Source organism: Anabrus simplex, chromosome 1 (assembly GCF_040414725.1).
Source record: "Anabrus simplex isolate iqAnaSimp1 chromosome 1, ASM4041472v1, whole genome shotgun sequence".
NCBI lineage: Eukaryota > Metazoa > Arthropoda > Insecta > Orthoptera > Tettigoniidae > Anabrus > Anabrus simplex.
The window spans coordinates 905,117,147-905,143,740 of NC_090265.1; the positions used below are offsets into that span (position 1 = coordinate 905,117,147).

The following is a 26,594-nucleotide window of genomic DNA, read 5'->3' on the forward strand; positions in this document are numbered from 1 at the left end:
TCCAATGTCCATCAACTCGATGACATCTTGAGTGTTCTCGAGCGTATCTTTATCAGTGGTTCAACATGAGCAGTACACGTACTTTTTGTGGCTCTCGGCGCTCGCCGCCTCGGCTTTCTGACGTATCTATAGGCTCTCTTAAATGCAGCCTTGTTTGATTCATTTCGACTCATTCCTTCCATTTGTGGCAAACTTGAACCTTATTTAAATTAAGATTTCGGAATACATTTTGGAAGAAATCAGTAATATTTGATTGTTTTTGCTCTTAATATCTTTAACGAATGCGAATCGTTCAGTCTCCAAAGGTATTAACTGTTCTTTTGTAACACGTAAAATATAAGTTGCAGTACACACTTTTATTTTTACCATTTCTTTTGGTTACTAAATTTTCATCAACAAAATTGTGATCTCCTAAATCTTCACCTTCACTACGTAAGATTTTCCCATTCTTCACTTATGCGGTTGCACTCTGGAAAAACTGACACATTGTCATCAGCAAGCTCATTAGTGTTCTTTCCAGTAGCTTTTCCATGCAATTCCAGACCTTCCTTAGGATTGTCTTGCAGTTATAATTCATGCACGGTGTAATCATATTCATCACTGTTTAAAAGTCGTACTTTTCTTTAACCGTCTCGGACAATATGTTTGCTGTACATTCCGTCCACCTATTTGATATCATGTCATATGCTTGACTGACGTCGACTTTAGACGTTTTCCATTTTCCGTTCTAGGTTTATCACTAGGGCTCGCAAGTTGTAAACCTACAAACTGACAGAAATTACCTATAAAAAGATTTTAAAAATCAAAAAGTACCTAAAACTGACAAAATTGACGTAAAACAGCTATCCAAATTCATTCATAATTTTTATCACATATTTAATGTAGGAATATCTTCTTCTTTATCTGTTTACCCTCCATGGTCAGTTTTTCCCTCGGACTCAGCGAGGGATTCCACCTCTACCGCCTCAAGGGCTGTGTCCTAGAGCTTCAGACTCTGGGTCGGGGATACAACTGGGGAGGATGACCAGTACGTTGCTAAGGTGGCCTCTCCTGCTATGGTCAACAGGGGCTTGCGGGGGGATAGGAAGATTGGAAGGGATAGACAAGGAAGAGGGAAGGAAGCGGCCGTGGCCTTAAGTTAGGTATCATCCCGGTATTTGACTGGAGGAGAAGTGGGAAACCACGGAAAACCACTTCCAGGATGGCTGAGGTGGGAATCGAAACCCCGTCTACTCAGTTCACCTCCCGAGGCTGAGTGAACTCCGTTCCAGCCCTCGTACCACTTTTCAAATTTCGTGGCAGAGCTGGAAATCGAACCGGGGCCTCCGGCGGTGGCACATAATCACACTAACCACTATACCACAGAGGCGGACTAATGAAGGAATATAATATTTAAAAATGCAAAATTCTGGTGGTATGCAACATAAGGCGTAAGGCAACATAAGTGTAAAAATATATCAGTGAACTACTTCTTCTTTCAGACATTATATATTTGTAGATTAACATAATTTAAAAACGTAATTCTGTGTTCGTTAAAAAAATACTTGCAGAATTTAGAGTGAAAAACTTTTTCCACCTATAATTAATTCAGCAAACCTACAAGGGACATTCTGGAGAAAGAAATTGAAATTAAAGTAACTGGAATCCTATTTGGCTTAACCACATTATAGTTACAGAAATTGGAATTGGAAAACCTTACCTCAGTAAAGGTTCGTCGGTTGTCAGGAAGCACGTTGCAAAACAATGAGAAACTTATTTCCACATCAACGGATATTAAAGGTTCATACCTGAAGCAAGTGAGGTCTTCCTCTTCGAAAACATTCACATAAAAAATTTCTTTCAATATTTCACTTATCTTGCATATCATTTGATATCCCAGTTTTTTCAAGCATTTCATTTTCTCATTTCTTTTTATTTTCACATCATTTCCACTCTTTCCATATATGGTTCAAATATAACCTATGTATTTACTAAAAAAAGGTTTAAGAAGTGATGGATAAACTAATGGTGATTCGAATTGAGAATGGGCAGGGAAAATGTAGTCGATGAAGGCGAAGTTGCAAAAAAAGTCATTAAGACCTAAAAAAGGACCAATTAGCCAAGAACGCTGGCAAGGCAAAAAAGGCAAATAAAACCTTTCTGGGGCCAACAATAAGCAATAATGAAAATATAATATGATGGGCCTCAGCTTCGGACACTAGAGAGAAAAAGACCGGGCGAGTTGGCCGTGCTGTTTGGACCGGGCAGCTGTGAGCTTGCATTTGGGAGATAGTGGGTTCGAACCCCACTGTCGGCAGCCCTGAAGATGATTTTCCGTGGTTTACTATTTTCACACCAGGCAAATGCTGGGGCTGTACCTTAATTAAGGCCATGGCCGCTTCCTTCCCATTCCTAGGCCTTTCCTATCCCATCGTCACCATAAGACCTATCTGTGTCGGTGTGACGTAAAACAAATAGCGAGAGGTAGCGAGAGAAAAATGATTTTTCCTCAACTTCCGAGCCTTAGTTATCACATTCTTCGGCCTAATTGGTTTCGTACTAAACATCATCTTTAAGTTTTTGATGATTCCCAAATTAAGCGTTTGAATTATACAAGTGCAGTTGGGTGAGCAGTAATACAATCAAACATTTTCAAGTTTTTGTGCTATTGGTGTGTGCAGTGAAATTATCCACTAGGAGTACATTCATCCCCTTTTCCTTACTCATGTCTCTGTCCAGCCACTGGATAAAAACTGTATCTGTCATCCATGCCTACTTATTCGCTTTTGACCGGGCGAGTTAGGCGTGCGGTTAGGGCCGCGCGGCTGTGAACTTGCATCTGAAAGATAGTGGGTTCGAACCCCACTGTCGGCAGCCCTGAGGATGGTTTCCCGTGGTTTCCCATTTTCACACCAGGAAAATGCTGGGGCTGTACCTTATTTGAGGCCACGGTCGCTTCCTTCTACTCCCTGGCCTTTCCTATCCCATCGTCGCCAAAAGACCTATCGGTGTAGGCGCGGCGTAAAGCTGATTGTAAAAAACTAAAATTCACTTTTGTAGTTAATTCATGGCCGGCCCCGTGGTGTAGGGGCAGCGTGCCTGCCCTTTACCCGGAGGCCCCGGGTTCGATTCCGGGCCAGTTCAGGGATTTTTACCTGGACCTGAGGGCTGAATCGAGGTCCACTCAGCCTAGGTGATTAGAATTGAGGAGCTATCTGACGGTGATATAGCGGCTAAGGTCTAGAAAGCCAAGAATAACGGCCGAAAGTTTTTGTCGTGCTGACCACACTACACCTCGTAATCTGCAGGCTTTCGGGCTGAGCAGCGGTCGCTTGGTAGGCCAAGGCCCTTCAAGGGCTGTAGTGCCATGGGTAGAGCCCTGCGCGGGTATACAAAATAATATCCGCATCCGAACCCGCATCTGCATCTGCAAAATAGTTATCCACGGGTAATTTAAATATTTAACTACAGTATATTACACCCAAGGTACTGAAACTGATAGACCTGTCAACGTAATACAACAGGCCTGACACCTGGCACCAGAACCCCTACAGTCGCAGGTTTATGAGGGATTTTCTCTTGAGACAATTACCGACGTATTGACTTTTGATCCTTCCTACCATTAATTGCGGACAGGAGCCAGTTAAGCTTAGGTCAGATTTATGGCTTTATGGTTTAAAGCTCTTTATATATCACCATTCTCCCATACCACTGTCAAGCGTCGCGTAACCACAAGCAAAAACAATAGTGTAGATGGGTGAAAATCAATAAACGTCATTATTTAGAAACTATCAGCAATATTATCCGCACTGCCATACAGTTTGTGTCCGCCAAGGCACTAACTTCGCGAATAACCGCATCCGTGCAGGGCTCTAGCCATGGGGTTTTGGTTTGTTTTAGTTAATTCATAGCAAATAAAAGCGAAGTTCAAGGAGCTGAAAAGAAAATTAGTTTTAAATTTTAAAATGAACGAATGTACAAATATATGCTGCAAACAATACACAATTTACTTGAATTTTCATGTTTATTGTTTGGCAAGCTCTTGAAGTTCATCAAGCGTCTAGGTGTTTGCGCCACGAACGAGAATAACCAATAGGAGCAGACTTATCTTCTCCAGCCACCACTTTGAACAATGTCATATTTGTTCTTGAAGTCTTTTAGTCAGTCATTGCTAGCTTTAAAGTTCGTTTAACCAATTCGGTGAAATGAAGGACACTCTAGCAGATCATACATCTCCTATAGGAACATTCTGAACACTCACTTAGTTAAACCATTTTATTTCAGCACTGTCCACATCACCTGAAATTGCTGTCTTTAGTCGCTTTCGTGCAGGATCGAACATTTCACTCATAACATTTTCATAGATTTTTTAAAATGTTGTCAACGTAGGTTGCGAAAATCCGTTTTTTGTAACTGTTGTCAGTTTCATTCTGTCATCTAAATCTTTTAATGCTGCTAATTTTGTTTCCAAACTTACTATCTTATGTTGAACGGAGGTCATACTTACGTTACATCCATGCATTAGAAAATAGCTGGAAAGACTGGCTGCTTTTAAAGGTTGTGTACTTCACCTTTTCATCGATTCATAGAAATTTTAATCCGCATGCATTCTGCATTCTACCGTACCGTACCCAAACCAATTCAGGTCAAGATAAATATCGTTACAACAGGGCGTTTCTGAAATTACTTCATCGTTGTAATGAATAACAACTGATATTATTAAACTGGGATCTTTGCCGGTATTGTACAAAAATATTGCTTAATGCGGATTTATTTATTTATTTATTTATTTATTTATTTATTTATTTATTTATTTATTTATTTATTTATTTATTTATTTATTTATTTATTTATTTATTTATTTATTTATTGACATTCGTAGCTGACTTTGTGGATCAGTGGTAGAGTGTTGGCCTCCGGATCCCAAAATAGCGGGTTCAAACCCGGCAGAGGTAGTCGGATTTTTGAAGGACGGAAAAAATTCCATTCCACACTCCATGTCGTACGATGTGGGCATGTAAAAAATCTCTGGTGACACATTTGGAGTTTACCAGACAAAATTCATTAAATCTCAGCCATAGACGACGCCCAAGAGAGTTTCGGTTTATTCAGTCTGCCATCTAGTGGGCCTAGAGTAAAACGGAACGTCGAAATTGACTAGCAGACAGCCAGATGACGTCAAATTGAAATGTCTGCACACGGTAGCCGAGGCCATATTGTTATTATTATTATTATTATTATTATTATTATTATTATTATTATTATTATTATTATTATTATTATTATTATTATTATTATTATTATTGTACCGGGTGGTACACCTCTACGCCGTACGTTTAAATCTTGCGCCAATTAGAACTCCTCTACTGGAGAAACACTGAACTTGGAACTAGACCAACTTAAATTTTTCCTCTGAAGATGTCACTGTGTGAATTTCGACTTGTTTTTGTTTACTATTTATCAAGAAGTGTGGACATTCTCTCATAGATGTCTCGACTAAAAAACTATGATCATGCACCCTGGTGCGAAGTGAAGGAACTTTCTTGAAGAAATTTTGTACTCATAAGTTTTTGTCCTTACTAAATTTCGTTCTTTCATTTGTGGGGTGACAATATTAATCTTTCTGTCCGCCAGTTTTGAACTTAGCCAATCCAGAATTTCTGTAATATTTGACCAATCGTGTATTTCTTCGATTTTTGAGGTGTAATTTTAAGCTACCCAATAAAAGCCTATGGGTATGTCTTAATTTTTCATGAAAGGTCTCGAACCTTCCCCGAGGGTATAAAAACTGCTGATTTTCTTGCCTCTCGGCCACTTCATCAACATCTAACCTAGTGTATGGACGTGTAGCAGGAGGCGGGACGGCCTCTTCCATCAGGCAGCAGTTCTTTAGTAAGGTAATGGCCGCTTAACATCTTTATTTCTTGCTAGCTCAGCAGTTTAACCCGCGGGAAAGGTCCGAAACTTTTACAATGTAACCTACCTTTCTAAAAATGTAAATTTGTGCCGGTTTATGTAAAAATTTCATATATCTTTAACTGTAAATCGGGGATAGAGAGTGCTTTACCCTCTCGAGCTCCCCTTCATTTTGATTTGAGGTGACTACGTTTTGGTAACCGATTTTCTACTCTTCCTTAATGTCTTAAATTTATTCATTATACGAGTCACCTCCATAGTTTGGGAATACCCCCTGTTTCATCGGCCTAGTGCCTCTTAGGTTTTAAGAATGTATGTGTAGGAGTGGAAGTACACGCCTCCATTCATTTTTGTATTTTGGGCCATTTACTTAACCTGTTCTTTTTCCACTAAGGCCCAGTAGGTTGGGTACGAAATACCCCCGTTTCATTTTGTGTAAGTTGTGCCTTGATGGCAATTAAGTGTAAAGCCTGGTATCGCCTTTAATAGGCTTGAAAAACTGAGATCGGGTCAGCTCTTTTAAGTATTGGAAATGTGCCTCTAGGAGGCTTGACATTGCAAGATGGGAGCAAGTGCTCCATGTTATTAGGGGATTTCTGCCCTTTGTAATATTTTGCTCCTCTGTAAGGTGGGATGTTCAGAAGTTGTAAAACTAGGGACTTGTTCCCAAAGTGTGTTAAAAGTTGAAATCTTGGATATTTCTAAGCTGGGTACCATTGTTATATCTACTAGTTAGAAGTTGTTAAGTTTTGTTGTTACTTGTGGTTCCTTTTAAAAGAGAGAAAAATATAACCCTGTTACAGTTTTAAATTAACTTTAATTTTGTAGTTAGACCCATTCACCCCGGCACCTTCTTTCACCTCTGCTAATCCACCAAACCACGGTAACAATTATTATTATTATTATTATTATTATTATTATTATTATTATTATTATTATTATTATTATTATTATTGACATTCGTTATTATTTCATACATAAAAATATGTGGTGTTCGAGGAGATGATTATTGTCTTAAGAGGACGTACAACTGGGCAACCATCCTCATACATACATACATACATACATACATACATACATACATACATACATACATACATACATACATACATACATACATACATACATACATACATACATACATACATACATACATACATACATACATACATACATACATACATACATACTGTGCCCCCTATTTCTCGGTCAAGCTCAGCCAGCAAACGAGAGATCTGAAGGTGGACCGTTCGTTTGCAAGCTGTCCTAATTTTGGAGGCACTTAAAGGACAAGGTTTGACGACAATACAACAAAAACTATTTAAAAATAGGCTTGACTATTATAAATATGCACAAATAATAATGAAATTAACAAATAAAATGATTCTTGCTGAAGTTTTTCTTGACCCTAACGAAGTTAAGATCGTTGAGCAAGTTTAAAAATTAAATCTTATATCTTGAACATCGTTGACATATTGGCTATTCTGTAAAGAATAAAAGAAAAGTAAAATTAGCCTTCCATTGGCTTACAAAATGAAATTAAAGTGGATGAACTCCATCCTAAACTATCTTGAATCTCAATGCTATTTTAAGGCTTGATTTCACTTGTATCTCTTTAAACTAAACAGAAACACTAGACGTCCACTTAGACTGAGGTGGTGGATAAACATGGTATCCCTTAAAATCTATCCGTATTATATTTACAAAAGTATACTTTACTTTCTCTTTTAATTCAAGATAATTTCTCATACAACACACGTTGAGATTATTAACTCTATTATTTATCCATAGAGGCACTTAAAATTATTTAATGAATTAATTGAAGTTAATCATGTCGTTACATGAGCTAAAAAAATTGCTAATGACATTTAACACAACAAGTCTTTCTTTTATTTTACAAACTGGCCTATGCTTGCTTTTTAGAAAATTTTACGATCTTATTCGCTTGCACAAAATGGTGTTATTATATAATTATATAATTATAAACTTTGCATAAAAAATATTCAACAGCAATCTCACAGTAAAGAACAAAACACAGACAACGTTGGAATAATCTGATTCACCGTGCTGAACACATGCTCAGATTAAGAATCGCATTTCAAGAAATAGCACTTCTAAATTATCAATAACTACTTCACACACACCATGCAGACAAAGGATACTTGGATTTTATATACAGATTTACACTCGGATCCTACGCTTTATTCTTATTTATGATTATTGTCATTAAAAGAAGGTTGAATGGAATAGACAGACGACCCTCCTTTTCGAAAAGTACCGGTAATGCTCGGAAGAAGATTTCTGGGAAGCGGGAATTAGTCATTTTCGTTTGGTAGTTGAAAGACAATGTCTTTGAAAAATCACCTCCTCACCTTGATTTTAGTCTTTTTACACGACCGCATATACAGTCTCACACCGAAGTTACAGCATTTTTAAGAAATATGCGAATGCATCTACAGTACCTTGGCCAGTTTGTAAGTATGAAGTGTGATCTGAAGTTAGAAATCTGACAAGCATTTGACAAGCATTTGGCAGGCCCTCGGTAATCTTCAGATATATAAAAGATGCCTGTAAATACGAAAAAAACTTTTCTCCATTAGTGCATTCTCCCTGTGCTGGTTAATGGCTCTGGAGTCTGGGCACTAAATGAGTTTAGGAATGGGAAATACAGAACACCCCAAAGAGGTATGACGTATACGTGTTTTACATGGTAAGATAGAAAGAGTTCACAAAGGCAGTGGGCCGACCATGTTACCCGCAAGGGAGATGGCAGTTGGACGAAATTGGTACTGAAGTAGTGTCCAAGAGCCAAACTGTGTCCAAGTTGGGATGAAAACATTTCGGAGTTCGGTGGAGTTCATTGGCAAAGAACCGTTACACCAGGAAAGAACTTGGGAAGATTAATTATTTAGATTATTTGGATTTGCGGCTCAGGAACAATGGAATAAGGAAGGTAGTACCCGTGGTCTTAATTGAAGTAAAAACGTTGGGCCGGGTGGCTCAGACGGTTGAGGCACTGGCCTTTTGACTCCAACTTGGCAGGTTCGATCCTGGTTCAGACCGGTGGTATTTGAAGGTGCTCAAATGCGTTAGCCTCGTGTCGGTAGATTTACTGGAACGTAAAAGACCTCCTGCGGGACAAAATTCCGGTACCTCGGCGTCTCGAAAAACCGTAAAAGTAGTTAGCGGGACGTAAAGAAAAATAGCATTATTATTATGAAGTACCGCCCTGGTCTGGTGTGAGAATGGGAAACAGTAGAAAACAATATTCAGTGTTGTCGATGGTAAGGTTCGAACCCACTGCCTCCTATACAAACTTGCAACTGCTTGACTCGTACTTTACAGCCAACTCGCTTAGTCACCTACAATCTAATATTTTTTGAAAGCCTTGGACGTTGTGTCTTGACGTATAGCTATGCTAGACTAAGTACGCATTCTGGTTGAATACTCTAGATTCTTGAGGAACAGAGAACCCATAAGGTTTGGCCACAGAGGGAGGATGAGTGATGAACGACGGACAGCTCAGAATCGTATTTGAGTGATGCCTGGCTGCGCTGCTAAAGGCACATGCATGCCTCTAATGAGATTCTCGTGATCAGACGTTCTATAGATTATGAGGGTTTAGTAAGGTCATAACTCTCCCGTTTGCTTTAAGTGGAGCGTCAGGGATCGGAGAAATTATTGAGTTATACAGTGGCGTATTTTGGTATTTGGAGAGGACTGTGTATACTCAACCCACCTCCTCTGATATCCTCAACCTAAGAAATGATTCCTTTAAAGGAAATTCCACGGTCTATTATACGAGTATAAAATAATAGGGTATGGTCTCCGGTAAAGCCTGATGCAGGTCTTCCGAGAGGACGTCCCTGGGCGACATGTGTGTCTGTGAGGATGGAGTCCTACCAAGGATGAAATCTAATGTTGAAGACAGCGCACGCAATCACATTACCAGAGCTAGATGGATTAACCAAAAAAGCTTAAAATCCTTGTCTTGTCGGATATCGAACCCGGCATACCTTGAACCAAAGGCTAGCACGGTAACCAGTTAACCAGTTGGTCATCCGCAGGGAGGAGATGAAATGAGATATGAAATTTTCAAAAACACATTGTATTCCATGAACTAAATTGAGTCGTCGAGCACAGACGAATAACATAATAATAATAATAATAATAATAATAATAATAATAATAATAATAATAATAATAATAGTCGATTAAGCTTTATTGGGATACTGCTGTAGTGGCAGACAAAACAGTCAACCATAACAGACCAGACATCATACTGGTAAACAAGAAAACTAGGACAACTTTCGTTATTGACATCACTATCCCCAATGACACCAACACCGACAGGAAGTACCGTGAAAAAATCTACAAATACAAAGAACTTTCAGAAGAGATCAAGAGGATCTGGAAGATTAAACTGGTACGGATAGTCCCTATGATTCTGTTAGTGAACGGTCTCATTCCACACACACTTCACAAGAGTCTACAGGAACTGGGTCTTCCACCGAGCATTTACAAAATTATGCAACATTCTGTCCTCCTGTCAACATGCAACATTGTGCGATCGTTCCTCTCGCAAGAATGAAGATCCCGTGATCTACAGTTTTGTATAAAGCTGTACATCAATATTTGTGTTATAATGTGTAAATACTTCTATTATTGTAAGGCACTTGGTACATCCCGTGCCCCGTTGCTACCCATATTTCCTGTGGAGGAGTGTATGAATAATAATAATAATAATAATAATAATAATAATAATAATAATAATAATAATAATAATAATAATAACAATACCGAGCTCGATAGCTGCAGTCGCTTAATTGCGGCCAGTATCCAGTATTCGGGAGATAGTAGGTTCGAACCCCACTGTCGGCAGCCCTGAAAATGGTTTTCTGTGGTTTCCCATTTTCACACCAGGCAAATGCTGGGGCTGTGCCTTAATTAAGGCCACGGCCGCTTCCTTCCTACTCCTAGCCCTTCCCTGTCCCACTGTCGCCATGAGACCTGTCTGTGTCGGTGCGACGTAAAGCGGCTAGCAAAAAATAATAACAAAAATAATAATATTCCTGTAGCCTCCGTGGCTCAGGTCGCAGTGCGTCGGCCCCTCAACGTTGGGTTCCGTGGTTCAAATCCTAGTCACTCCATGTGTGATTTGTGCTGGACAAAGCGGATACTCCGGTATTTCCTGTCATCTTTCATTCCAGTAACCACTCTCCAGTATCATTTCATTTCATCTGTCAGTCATTAAACATTGCCCCAGAGGATTGCCAGAGGCTTCGGCAGCCGGCACACATCCTATCCTCACCGCTAGATGGGGGCTTCATTCATTACATTCCTGACCCGGTCGAATGACTGGAAACAGGTTATGCCTTTTCAATAATATTCCTGTAATAATGGTTCTAATGACGTTTCATTATTTGGTTACAGCAGTGTGGAGATTCGGTATATAACAGTATAAGAGCTCAGTGATTGTATTCAGTGGGTGCTCATGTTATTTTCAGTATGTCGGTGTGCAAGAAGGAGCTGCTCCTAGAGACTGGCGTACCTGTGACATTACGGCTCTACGCTGGTGAATGCAACCCCCCTAAAAGTGCCAACAGCTCTGGAACTCTTACACCAGTAACATCGACAGCGGTAAGGCAACATAAATCGTAATTTATTTTGAAACTCTTTTGCTTCTAACACCTCCTTCGATTATTTTAATATTCAGAAAATGAATTCGTCTCACCATTGAAAATGCTTTTGTATTTAGAAAATGAAATATCGTATGGCTTTTAGAGCCGGGATATCCCAGGACGGGTTTGGCTCGCCAGGTGCAGGTCTTTCTATTTGACTCCCTTAGGCGACCTGCGCGTCGTGATGAGGATGAAATGATGATGAAGACAACACATACACTCAGCCCCCGTGCCATTGGAATTAACCAATTAAGGTTAAAATCCCCGACCTGGCCGGGAATCGAACCCGGGACCCGCTGAACCGCTGACCGTTCAGCCAACGAGTCGGACATTTAGAAAATGGAAATTGCTTTTGCCCTCCTAGTCTACACGTTATCATTCAGAGTGTTAAAAATGAATAGTGATTTGTTCAGTTAGTCGTTTTTGTTTCATGTTATATATTTACCTACTCTTAACTGTAGCTACTTCTTTACTACAGTAGTAATATTATTAAATCGTTATGTAGACTTCTACCTAAAATTATTGCGTCCATTCTGTTTAAAATGACCAGATACGATATTCCTTTTTCAAACATATATTCTACTTCTAATATAAAAATCTAGGCCGTACCATTAAAGACCATGATCTTTCTAGTTATTACACGCCAGAAATAATTTATAGGGAAATACTCACGGATGTGGATCACTTGATTATACCACATTAACGAATGAGATAATAGAGTGTTGAGAAATTAAATTATACAAATTTAAAAATGAGAATGTTGAATAAATTCAGAACCTTTTCTACCATCCAAATGAAACGAGAATATTGATATTGGTGAGTAATATTTCCATTATAATTTACTGGAGTTCTACTTTTCAGTAGGTCTAATAACTTATGCAGTTCAGATTAGATATGATGGGTGAATGAAATAAACGATATCTATTCAATCGTAGTTCTAACACCAAATAATAATAATAATAATAATAATAATAATAATAATAATAATAATAATAATAATAATAATAATAATAATAATAATAATAATAATAATAATAATAATCAGACATATTCTAAATGTTTGGATTTGTGTGGGCTAATTTCGAAAATCATTCAGTGAATTTTGATACAGTTTTCACCGTTGTGTAGAAAATTTATCGAGGAGAATTTTGGTATAATTAATCTAGAACAAGAGAAAACCGAGCCATGGCAATTTTAGTGAAATAATTCAAAGAAGATAAGGTAATTCGATAGGTTTCTTGGCTGACGCTGGCGAAACCCGAGTATCTGTGTAATGATAATTGAGCATTGAAAGCTCTACGAAAAGTTTACGAAGGTATACGCATCTGTGAAAGGTAGCCCTCAGAAAACGCTTTTATATTGTAGTTTGCAGTTCAATTCAACCTTAACATTATGAACCTTATTCTGCTATTGATCACGTAATCCTTATCGAAATGAATTGTTTATTGGCCTCAATAAACTATTTACGATTGTTGTAATTGTTAAGGCGTCAAGTCTATATGGTCTGACACCGTGGTTAGTCGGTTCGAGCCCCGTTGGTGGAAAACATTTTCTCCATCAGAATGCTGGCTGGTAGGGTAAGAAACGACGTGGGATACAATTTCCAATAGCTAGATTGCGTGCAAAAATTCTAGATTCAATTTCAAACCTCTCTGGAGTGTTAATATGGAGTGAGGATATATGACGCTGTTTATGGTAATTCGTTCGCCGGATGGAGACGTTAAGTCTTTATCAGACCTCTGACCCCTTGATGTTATTCGGCAAGAATAGGCTATGTACCAACGATGAGCTCCGACGTCTCGCTTTCTCATTATCGTCGTCATCATCATCATCATCATCATCATCATTTCACATGTAGACGCGCAGGTCGACCACGGGTCGTCTGAACCAGGGGATCCGAACATATCCTCGGAGATTCCTGGCACAAAAAACCATACGCTAAATAAATAAATAAATAAATAAATAAATAAATAAATAAATAAATAAATAAATAAATAAATAAATAAATAAATAAATAAATAAATACCCATCACAGTATTCAGTTTGCATGAATGGTTAGGAGTTGTTGTCATTTTAGTGAAAGTGACGGAATGGTTTAAATATCACATGGGGAGAAAGGAGCTAGCCAAACAGGCAGCCGGCCTGAAGAGACTTGAGCTATGCTCATACATCAGAAGGAAAATGACTAATGTTATCTACAAGTAAATCTTATAAGACCTATCACTACAAATTTAAAATTGTTCCCGTGTGAAGCCGGGGGAGATTATTAGTGGTACCGGTTCGCATTTATCTTCTACGTCCTTTTATATTTGATATTGTTTTATGCAGAGCCTCCGTGGCTCAGGCGGCAGCGCGTCGGCCTCTCACCGCTGGATACCGTGGTTCAAATCCCGGTCACTCCATGTGTGATTTGTGCTGGACAAAGCGGAGGCGGGACAGGTTTTTCTCCGGGTACTCCGGTTTTCCCTGTCATCTTTCATTCCAGCAACACTCTCCATTATCATTTCATGGCATTTATCACTCATTAATATAAATCACCTTGGGAGTGGCGACCCCATTGTAATAACAGCCTATATATGTTTCATTCATTACATCCCTGACCCGGTCAATGACTGGAAAACAGGTTGTAGGTTTTCATTTTCATTGTTTTATGCATTTTGACACTATGTATTGTTCGAGAGACAAACAGGTCGCCACAACTGTATGACTTGTTATTTCTAGGAAAACGAGATTTGGACTGGCTTCCAAACAATCCTGCGACAGTTTGTAAATATGTCTGAGTAGATAGACTTCTGAACTGGGGCTCATGAGCTCCTTGTATTGTGTCAGTAGGCCCGCATCTTGTTATCTAGAGTTATTTACCGCACAGGTCAACGTGAGCCATATTATTGATTTTAACTGTAACTAACTTCAGTTCTTTGACCTTTCAGAAGCAAGAGACGTTTGCCTTATAAACACGTATCTGATTTTGTTTTCATTATGACGTGGAAGTGATACGTTCCGAACTAGAGGTTTTAACGAGAGTCCTACAAATCTAAAAGTCGATATTTACGAATGAAAGGCTTTTGCCATTCTGAGGTATGGAGAGTTGAGTGTACTAACTGGATCTTATTAATCAATGAATGTAAGATGATCTATATACTAAGAATACACACAACATAATTGATGAAAATATGCACGTCTTTAATAACAAAATTAATTCATTCTAAATACTAGATTTAGGTATACCGAGCTCAATAGCTGCAGTCGCTTAAGTGCGGCCAGTATCCAGTAATCGGGAGATAGTGGGTTCGAACCCCACTGTCGATAGCCCTGAAGATGGTTTTCCGTGGTTTCCCATTTTCACACCAGGCAAATGCAGGGGCTGTACCTTAATTAAGGCCACGGCCGCTTCCTTCCTGTTCCTAGGCCTCTCCTATTCCGTCGTCGCCATAAGACCTGTCTGTGTCGGTGCGACGTAAAGCAAATAGCAATAAAAAAGATTTAGGTACCTTCTGCTATTCTGATATCCGCAAAGTCCGACTCGTTGGTTGAACGGTCAGCGTACTGGCCTTCGGTTCAGAGGGTCCCGGGTTCGATTCCCGGCCGGGTCGGGGATTTTAACCTTAATTGGTTAATTCCAATGGCACTGGGGCTGGGTGTATGTGTTGTCTTCATCATCATTTCATCCTCATCATGACGCGCAGGTCTCCTACGGGAGTCAAATAGAAAAACCTGCACCTGGCGAGCCGAACCCGTTCTGGGATATCCCGGCACTAAAAGCCATACGACATTTCATTTCATATCCGCAAAGATTCAGAATAAATCATCATAGAGGTGTGTAACTAACTGCAATTTGATATTGTTACCGAACTTAAATCCATCTTAATATGACAGCAATGAGAGTCATCCTTTCAGTTTTAGTAGTTCGTAGATGTGGACCATCATAACTCTTCGTGTTGATAAGATCATTACATTTAGCCGTGCTGAGTGGCTCAGGCGGTTGAGGCGCTGGCCTTCTGACCCCACCTTGTCAGGTTCGATCCTGGCTCAGTCCGGTGGTAACTGAAGGTGCTCAAATACGTCAGCCTCGTGTCGGTAGAATTACTGGCTCGTAAAAGAATTCCTGCGGAATAAAATTACGGCACTTTAGCGTCCCCGAAAGATGTAAAAGTAGTTAGTGGGACGTAAAGCCAAGAACATTATTATTATTATTATTATTATTATTATTATTATTATTATTATTATTTTATTGCAGTTGAATCACTTATTTCGAAACGGTAACATGTACACATTTCGTCAATTGGTTTTTTTTCGCCACACGTCTCTCGTTCCCTTCCAGCACCGTTTTTCGTTGGAAAAGGTAACATATGATGTCTCCTGCATGTACAAACTGAAGCTCGCACCTACCCGTTTGGTTCGAAACCGTCACATGTGCGTTATATATTAACTTTTAAAACCAAACTCTGCTTCCGTACGCATGCAACATGGCAGCACATGCAATGCACATGCATTAAATGCTGTCCAAGTAACAGGTGATGTTAGATCTCCAGTATGGAAACCATCGACTTCAAAAATGGTGGCCACAGCACTACAAGAGGCATGTCTTGTCAGACAGGAGCATTGGGAAGAAAGTATAAAATGATGAGAAAATAACGTTCCAAGTGAGCGCCTACAGTGAATTCCGATATATTGCAGCGAGTCATCGTCAAATAACAGGACTCACTTTCATAGAGTCCGGCTCCACGGCTAAATGGTTAGCGTGCTGGCTTTTGGTTACAGGGGTCCCGGGTTCGATTCGCCGGCACGCGGGCTGGGTGTATGTGTCGTCTCCATCATCATTTCATCCTCATCACGACGCGCAGGTCGCCTACGGTCATCAAGTAGAATGACCTGCATCTGGCGAGTCGAACATGTCCTCGGACACTCCCGGCACTAAAAGCCATACGCCATTTCATTTTTTTTTTTTTTTTTTTACTTTCATAGATGGAACAGTTTCTGAAGGTTTCTCTCTATTACGTAAAGTAGAGAGTTTGCCAAATGCTACTCTATCAAAATACATTACCCTATTTATCATTAATAGATGGCCTCAGGAAACTGATCGAATTTATGCCAGAAGAGGCAAAGGAATATTGGTCTGTAATACTAAACTGGCCATCTACACAATAATATGAATCGCCGGCAGAAGACTTTTAGCTATGATTACTGTTTGAAAGGGACACTTCGGCGAACATACATGTAAACAGCGTATTCTCATTTCTTCTTGTCATATTTTATCCTTTGAAGCACACCTGTATTAGAAATTTATAAGTTTTGTTTGAAAACGTAGCATGTACAGTGTGCCAATATTGATTTTGTGAAAACCTATAGATATATCACGCAGTACAGAACCATCAGACCCCTTCATTCACTCTCTCACACATTATAGCAGTCAAACTATGAAGAACGACGTATTTACCGGAATAAATACCGTAGGTTTTTCTTTTACTTCCTGTAAAATTTGGAATAAGTGATTCCGTTAGAGCCGTCACAAAATAAAGTCAGGTCTTTCTCACTGCCTTCGGGCTGAGCAGCGGTCGCTTGGTAGGCCATGGCCTTCGGGGTTCTTGCGCCATGGGGTTTGGTTTGGTGTGGTTTCTGTCAGTGGGGTACTCTGTAGGTCTTAGAATTTGTTTTAATAATTAATGTACTCAGCATCGTCATTTTTACGATCTCAGTAAATGCATAGAGCAACAATTCCATTATAATATATTATTATTATTATTATTATTATTATTATTATTATTAAAAGGATCGAGCTCGATAGCTGCAGTCGCTTAAGTGCGGCCAGTATCCAGTATTCGGGAGATAGTAGGTTCGAACCCCACTATCGGCAGCCCTGGAAATGGTTTTCCGTGGTTTCCCATTTTCACACCAGGCAAATGCTGTAACTGTACCTTAATTAAGGCCACGGCTGCTTCCTTCTCACTCCTAGCCATTTCCTGTCCCATCGTCGCCATAAGACCTATCTGTGTCGGTGCGACGTAAAGAAAAAAAAAATTATTAAAAGGGAATCATGAACGGCATTAATTGTGATATTATGATCATACTACGTGTGGGTTTGACATTTACATAGACAGTTAATAGTAGATTAAAATCATCAAGAGTTAACTTACAACAAATTAGACAACGGTTAGCTTTCGATGAGATCACAATGCAATAAAGGAAACTAATATCCATGTACGGTCATACTTAAAACAATATAACTGTTGTTTTATCTGTTTTATAAATATACTGTTCATATTCCCTTTCTATTTGTTACAGGTTATCTTCGCTTACTTAATTATAACTCTGTATCATGCAAGAGAGAGTTATTGTATGAGCTTCATTTTCAGCTTAAATGTACTCATTGCTGAATGTCGGCAAGCAAGGAATTAAATATGCATTAGCCATTCTTGTATATAAAGGAACAATTACTTAATGGTTATTTATAAGCCTAAACTACTCTTCAAGAAAATTATTTTGTCCTGGTAAGCTTGATCTGTAAGTGCATGCGTTTGCAAGTGTTGTGGCTCCCCTTTAACAATCAGTAGTTCATTTCACTTAACATCTTAGTTGAATCACAAGTGAAAAAGTATTGTAGAGATTTGTTTGTTCTTTTATTTATTTGAGAGAGATGAATGAAAACTTAGAATAGTCATTGTGTGTATCATACCAGAGCAATCTGTTCCCGATCCACTACTTTATATAATGAACACTTGGGTCATCTATGACCTGTTGTACTGTGTTAGTAAAATTGAACCTATTATAAACATGGCTGCTCGTCCCTAGATGATAATAATAATAATAATAATAATAATAATAATAATAATAATAATAATAATAATAATAATAATAATAATAATAATAACGTTTTTTAGAAGTTGCTTTGCATTGCACCGACACAGATGAGTATTATGGCGACGATGGGATAGGAGTGGGAAGGAAGCGGCTATGACCTTAATTAAGGTACAGCCTCAGCATTTGACTGGTTTGAAAATGGGAAACCTCGGAAACCATCTTCAGGGCTGCTGACAGTGGGGTTCGAACCCACTATCTCCCGAATACTGGATACTGACCGCACTTAAGCGCCTGCAGCTATCGAGCTCGGTGTTTCTGAACATTTAAAGGGTAACTTAGACGGGGAACGTGTAAAGAGTAGATAAGAACAACTACTGAATTTATGCTGCTAAATGTAAGATGTAGCGGGATATTGAGGAGTTAATGAATACATTACGAATACCGTGCTTGTTATTGATAAGCGAATTTCTCGTCAAAATAACATAAAAACATCGTACTTTGTACAATTCATTAATAACTGTATTAATTGAGAACTTGGAATTATATTAAAAGGCACTGACTTACTTGACTTAATTCCTCTCATTCCCACTGGAACATAGGGCATCCGTGAAACGTCTCCATTGTAGTCGTCGACTTGCCAATGCTTTAACTTCCTTCCCTGCTTCAAGGGCTTCCACCTCTACAGTCCCTCCTCCAGGTTTTCCTAGGACGACTTTTCCTCCGTGCCCCTTGCGCATTCCATTCCAATGCTGTGCGTTCTATAGATCCCGCTGGCTTTCTCAAAGTATGACTATCCATTTTCATTTCCCCCTCTTGATTTCCACTGAGACTGGAACTTGTTTTGTTGTTCTCCATAGCTCGTCACTGAATATAATTTCAGGCCATCTGATGTTAATGATGCGTCGTAAGCAACTGTTTATAAATGTCTGCAAGAAATTAGTGATAGTGAAGTTTCACAAGCATATAAAAGGACTGATTTTACATTTGTATTGAGAATTCTTATTTTTGTCTTCCTTGAATGTTGTTATTCTTCCACACTACATACAGCTGCATGAAGGCTCCATTTGCTTTCCTCATCCTCCTTCTCCCCTCCTTCTCTTGTCACTACACTTCCCAATTCGGAAAATGTTTTAACCTCTACAATCTCTTCTCCTGCCACAAACAACCTTTCATCAATTTAAACATTTACTCTCATTTACTTGGTCTTAACAACATTTATATTGAGTCCTGCAGCCTCAGCTTCCTTCCGTAATCCTTCTAACTTGTGTTTCATATCTCTAATTCTTGAAGGCAAAAGACAAATATCATCTGCAAATTCTAAATCTTCCAGTCTTTCCCCCATTCCCCATTCTATTCCTTTTATTCATTCTACCCAACATTTTTCTCGTGACATTATCGAGCGTCACTATAAATACTTTTGGTGAAAGAATTCATCCCTGGTGGTCTCCACTTGAGACATTCACATAATCTGTGAGCTTTCCCTCACGTACTACTTTGCATATGTATCTTTCATACATTTCCTTCATGAGATCTAAGATCTTATGATGCGGTACTCCATATTTCACCAAGATCTTCTACATTACAGTCCTATTTACTGAATCAAACACACTCTCAAAGTCTATGAATGTCAAGTACAATGTGGCCTGCCATTCATTACTTTGCTCTAGAATTATTCTTAGCGTATTTATTAGATCAACGCAGCTGCGTTGTCTACGGAAACTAGCTTGTTCTTTTCGAAGACGCTTCTCAATTGAGTCCTTTACTCTGTTTAGAAATATTGTAGAGAGAATTTTACTTGGTGTGCTCAGTAGTGTTATTCCTCTCCAGTTCTTACACACTGTGGTGTCACCTTTTTTGGTAAGTTTCACAGTCAAGCCCTCTTTCCAATCAGATGGAATTCCCTCTTCTTTCCATATTTTCCCCAATAATGGTAGGAGCAAATTTATGGTGGCCACTTCATCCACTTTAATATTTATGCATCTATATTATCTATACCTGCTACTTTGCCATTCTTTAATTGTTCCAATGCTAACCTAACTTCATGCCTTGTTGGGGGATCTAGCTTTATTCTTGAGTCTTCACTGTCTAAGCCATCATTTACTTCTTGCATTTCCTGCTAATTTCCATCATTATTGTTTAACATTTCTGAAAAATACTCTTGTCATCTTCTCAGTTTTGTTCTTCATGTGATAACAACACATTTCCTTGCTTATACCTCACTGGTTTACTGTTCCTATGACCCCTTCTTGACAACTTCCTTGTAATATTATAGAGTTGTTTCATATCACCCTTCTCAGCTTGCCCTGCAGTTTGTGCCTGCTGGCCAATACAACTTCTTTTATCGCTTCTCACACTAATTTTAACCGTTTTGTAAATTTCCGGATATTTCCTTTGGGCTTCTGACTTCTGCTGTCTTGTTCTGCTTTGATTTACTATAGCTGTTGCCTCTTTTCGTTTTTCCAAAAGTCCCATGTTTCCTCAGACATCCAGTGTTTATAGCTCCTGTAACCAATTACTTTTACACAGGTTTGTATATAAGTGTTCTTAACGTTTTCCAAAGTTCCTTCCAAACTCAACTCTTCTTCGAGATTTGAAAGGACTTCAGACCGATTTTTCAACTCCAGACTAAATTCTTTCCTCCTCTTATGTTGAACCTCCTTTTTCTAGCTGCAAACTTCTTCGATGCAGCCTTTATTTTCAATTTAAACTCAGCTACTACTAGATGATGATCACTACCAGCATCTGTTCCTCACATCTATCAATGATCTTCTAAATTTCTTACTAATAGCTACAAGGCCGCTGTGATTTTCTATTTTGTGATATGGTGATCCCATGTAACCTTATGACACCTTTTGTGAGAAAGGATTGTTTATCCAATCACCATTTCCTGGATGGCACACAAATTTAAAAATCTCTCTCCATCATCATTCATCTAATCCATGTTTCCCTATCACATGTTCTAGTCTCTCATTATTTGATCCAATCTTCGCATTCATATCACCCATAATAAGAGCAATATCTCTTTTATTTACATTCCTCATTGTTTCACTCAACTGATGATAAATTTGATCCTTCATGTCGGCATCAGATACTTCTGTTGGTACATAACAAACTACTATTGTTCCATTTCGAATTTTACCTTGAAATCTAGCTGTCATCATTCTGCCATAATTCTGCATATCTTTCTCAACCTGCTTTAGCTTACCTTCCTTTGTCAAAGTTCTAACATTCCAACAACCAATTCTCATTTTCCGTTTCTGGCCAAAGTCCGTCATCGAGGTATCCATGCGGTTTCACTCCAGTTTCTTTAATAATTGGATTTAAGATGTGCAAGTTATTAGCCCCCAGCACCCGAGCTTGGTGGTGGGGCTGCTATCTGAGCCTCCAGGTCTGCCGTTTTTTGTACAGGTTGTCTCCCTTAGCCTTTGAAGATATCTCTTCATCAAAAGGCAGTGGTTTCCCCCTATTTATTTAACCTCACGGAACAGGGTTGCTTTCTCTGTCAGATTTGTCTTTCCAAAGGTCTCCTTCTCCGCCGCATCTGCCATTGAGGACTTCATCAGAGCCCCGTTAGCCGTCACTTTCCAGGGTTCTTGAAGGGCCTTTACAGCTATCGCAGTGGTCCTGGGGCACACACAGTCCCCGCCGTACATCACCTTTACACGCAATCCCATACTTCGTGCCGTTGCGCAACTCCCACGACGTGGACGAGGGGTTGGACTTATGGGAGGCAAAAGGCACTGATGGCCCTTAAAATTCCAACGCTAAGAAGGACGCGAGTCACCACAAAGATTAGTTACTGGACAGAATAGCCATTATACACATGAAATTAAGCTTGAAGCTTGGTAAGACGCACAGAACACCGAGAGTCGCAATAACCACAGCTGCACACAACGGCATTGAGAGGAAGAGACTTCAGATGTTCGTCTGACGTGTCTTCACCCATGATGTATCAGTGCGTACCGAAGTTCACCTGTTGAGGCCGCGGGTGTCCTGTAGCAGGCCGGTCATCGTCTGCCCAGAGAGATCACGCGTTTTCGTTCGGCAAGAGATCCGGTGAACCCGCAGGCCAAAGGCGCAATGTGACATAGTGGTCATCCAGGAACGGTCGGAGGTGTGTTCTGAATGTGATAGCGAATAAGATAGATAGATAGATGGATAGATAGATAGGTAGATAAGTAGATAAATGTCGCTATTGGCGTAGTTAAGGCCAGTAGGATTTCTCTTACACTAAACCGAGGTATAGTGTCCCAGGCTGGCCCTGGAGATTGGTGACAATAACAATAACACGGTGAAACGGTTGCTGGCCTGTGTATCAGCGATGCGGTCTAGCCACGAGCGGGCCTGGAATCCGGTGACACCCCGTATCATAAGTCCAGGTGCCGGGCCACGGTGCATAATACAAGCCTCGGCCAGGTGTGTACTATGCCGTCATACACGGATATGGCCATCGTGGTTTTGCAAGCAGAAGAGGGATTCATCGGAGACGATGATGGAATGTCATTCATCCCTCCATGCGTGACGCTTCACGTACCATTTCTGGTGCAGGTGCTAGTGGTGAGCAGTCGGTGGCCACTGCTGTTACAAGCGCTGTGCAACATGCCCCTCTGATACAGTCGACGACGAACCGTGCATGCGGACACAGATTTATGTTGAAATGCCTGAAATCCTGAGTGAAGGTATCTAATGTGGCTCATCATGCTCACCAGATATCTGTCCCCGTATTGGTTGATGCGATGGGGCCGTTGGTTTCCTCCACGCCAATGAACACATCTCTCCTCGATCCACCGATCGCCTGTCCGTTTCACTAAGACTGTATTTCTTCCAACGCGAGAACGAGTTTGACGTTGTGATAATCCAGATAGGCCATGATTGTCTTGCGGTGAAAGGTGGAAGTTTGTTCGTATGGATGTCATGTTCTTCGACGCGACATGCTAACTCCTTCTGTGCACGGAAAGGGTGGGGAAACACAAAGTCACTACCTCTCGGCAGCAACTACAGCAACAAATAACTACTATATAAGATTTTATCCCGTCCAGGAAGGGGTCGGCGGGCCTCCTAGGCAGTAACGCCGTCTCTCAGGCTAGGAAGATTTCATTTGGTGAAAAAAATGTTCGGAAAAGGTGAGGGGTTTGGCGATCGCGGTGTATTCTAAGAACTGTCCCGGCATTCGCCTTAGTGCAGGAGGATGGCAAAACACGGAAAGCCATTCTCAACCGACGGTGGGGACCACCGTACCTCCGTTTCCCGAATGCAGAGCTGTAAAGCCACCGGAGAGCCGCGGCTTCCCATCTTCTGCTCAGTTGGGTGGTCGGAGTGCAGAGCTGTCGGCCCACAGACCAGCGATGACCACTTATCAGCCAAAGCCTACTCTGCAACCGCAGACGCCTTCAGCAACTACTACTACTAAATGTTTTCATTCCTCTCCTTATGGAGGAGGCGGACCTCTTAGATCATGACGCTGACTCTCAAGCCAGGAGATTTGTATTGGAGGACATTTTCGGTGAAGGTAGGAGGGTTGGTGGCCGTTGCCTATACTTGGGAACTAACGCGGCATTCGCCCGAGTGCAGGAGAATGGAAAAACACGGAAAACCATTCTCAGGACTGCCGAAGGTGGATATCAAACCCTCTCCGTTTCCTGAATACATATGTGTAGAGCCACGGTAGAGCCGTGGCCACCGTTTCTCTGCTCGGTTGGACGGTCGGAGTGCAGAACTGTCGGACCACGGATTAGCCATGGTCACTTGTAGGTCAAAGACTACTCTGCAACCGCCGACGTTCAGCAGCTCTCCGACCTCCACTTATAACCGCTTATCAGCGTCACAATTGGCACTCGTGCTGCGCCACTCGGCTCAATAACCAATCACATCATTGGTATCCACGGTTCTACGCGTTCCTCCAATATGGTGTCCCTCAGATGCGTCCTTCTCAGTGCTGCAATTTTAATGGCCAGCAGTGTAGGATTAACGCGCTGTCTTCACAATACGACGCTGAGGTTTAAAAAGGATATACTAATTCTACTGGGATATTTCTCCCATACAAAAATTAGTTCAGCGAAAAGAGCAATGTAATGTCAGTAGTCTCGTCTGTAAGTTACAATTCATCGTTTGAGGGACTGCTAATGTCGTCTTCCCCTTCAAGTCAATCACCACCACCGCCATTTATTCGAACACATATGAAGGCTATTTGCTATAATAGTAGATAATGAAATACACCAGTCACGATTATCAAGATTTTTATATTGCAATGGACCATATTTTAATCTGTCTTAGCGGATATTCGACATCTTATGGGCTCAGTGGAGCCACTGTCTTAAACCTCCACCTCATGTGAATATCCTAGATAACTGCAAAACGAACCACACAACTCTCGAGAAAAAGAATTCCAGAATGTAAAATACTAGCTTTGGCATATCCCTCGTCGCGAAACACTTAGTATACATAATCGTTAAAGGATTATTCCATTGTCGAACTTGGAATTTTGGGACATAGAAATCTGAGCCTAACACACTGTTAATCTTATTGACATTCTTTTACCTGTGTTTTTGTTTATATTATTATGTATGGATTGTGTGTGTCTAATTAGGTATTTGTTCATGCTTTATAACACGTTTTCTTGTGTCCTTTGCAGGTTCCACAAACTCAGAAACCCGAGAGAAAGAACAGCATCAACAATGTAACTCGTTATATTCCTACACCTGTCGTGCAAATAGGTGATGAAGTTATTCCAGAAGACACAGCAGATGAGAGCAGTGTAGAAGAAGATCCGTTATCCTTTATGAGTGGTCGTCCTTCCTCCAGTTTGCGATGGACGCCTCTCAACTTCCATGACAGCAGCAGTAATAGCCTTGATGATTCTCGTTCCTTTGGGTCATTAACTTCTTCAGCATCAGAGTCAGCAACATTATCGTCTTCGTCGTCATCGTCATCAGCCAGTAACTCTTCAAATGACTCTTCAAATAATAGTGAACATGCAAGATTGGTTGAGCACACAACTACTGCTCCATTTGACAAAACTCACTATCAGAGCAATGTTACCTCTACTACAGGAACACCTTTTCCGGAAATACGTGAACCAGTGTTGAGTCCTAAGACTACAACATTCAGTCCTACTGACGATGGTACACCGCGTCCATCAGCTGTAAAAACCAGAGAAATACCCAGTGCATCATCCAGCTTTTCCTCTGAAGACGATCGTAGGTTATGGATACCATCGGTAGAATTAAACCCACCCCCATTAGGAATTGCACAAACGTGGCAACACTGGACTTTAGCCAAGAGTAGTGCTCAGTCTATGAAAACTCAAATTAATGAATCAACAATACAAGGTTTAAATCCTTCATCGAATCCTTCGATTTTACAGAAGGCCAATAGAAGATCTCACCAGCCAGTTACAATCCAACTTCTCCCCCAGAGGTTGGCTGCATTCCTAGCCCAGGCAGAAAGGTATGCGCGGCTTACATTCATGCCAAAATCTGATACAAGTGTACCAAACGTGGAGTCTAAACTCACTAAGAACAATAAAGAAGATTTGCCTTCTCAGCGGAGAGGCAAACATTTCACCACCACTGTCCCTCCCACTGTCGACAGTTCCTTGTTCCAGCCTAGAATGGACACCGACACTGTAAATAATGTGGAGATATTAGTTCCTTTATCTTACTCTTATAAAGATGATAAGAAGCCCGATAAGCAGTATATTCCCTTACAGTATCCAACAGTAGGAACGGCAGAAGAACATCGAAGGTCAGAAATTATAACAATTACCCCAGAAGACCTCAGGAAGAACTTCCGTTCTATTAAGATTGAACGTAGTACGTCAGAAAACCCTTCAGGACTCTTAATGGACAGGAATACAGACGATTATACTGATCTACATCCTGTGTATACGAGGGATAAGAGAGGATGATAGCATTGAGAAATATCTATTTTGTAATCATTTCTCTTAGAAAGCATATACGAATTTCTGCCACTAGGAGCATAATTGAAAATTCGTTGATACATTCTCCCATAGCTGTGTGGAAGTTTCCGATTATTGTTAGTCACATATTTATGGATTACGAGAGTTAAGAAATAAATAATTTGATCGTGCGCATTCGTCTCTGTCTGCCTGAGAAGTGACCTAACTGATATATACCCATAAGACTCTAAAGCACTAATTTTACCCTTGATGTAAAAAGGTAGTGCCATGAATCTTAACTGTTGAATAGCAATTGCATGCCT

The 26,594-nt window shown here is 40.2% G+C and overlaps 1 protein-coding gene across 1 annotated transcript in view; it reads left to right on the top strand.

Annotated features, from left to right (window-relative positions):
* LOC136857465 (uncharacterized) overlaps positions 1 to 26,280 on the top strand; it is a 263,084-nt gene extending 236,804 nt beyond the window's left edge. Inside the window, exons 10-11 of the mRNA XM_068225070.1 lie at positions 11,403 to 11,535; positions 25,006 to 26,280. Coding sequence (XP_068081171.1) covers positions 11,403 to 11,535; positions 25,006 to 26,280 — 1,408 coding nt within the window. The remainder of the gene's footprint in view (positions 1 to 11,402; positions 11,536 to 25,005) is intronic.
* Positions 26,281 to 26,594: the final 314 nt, after the last annotated feature.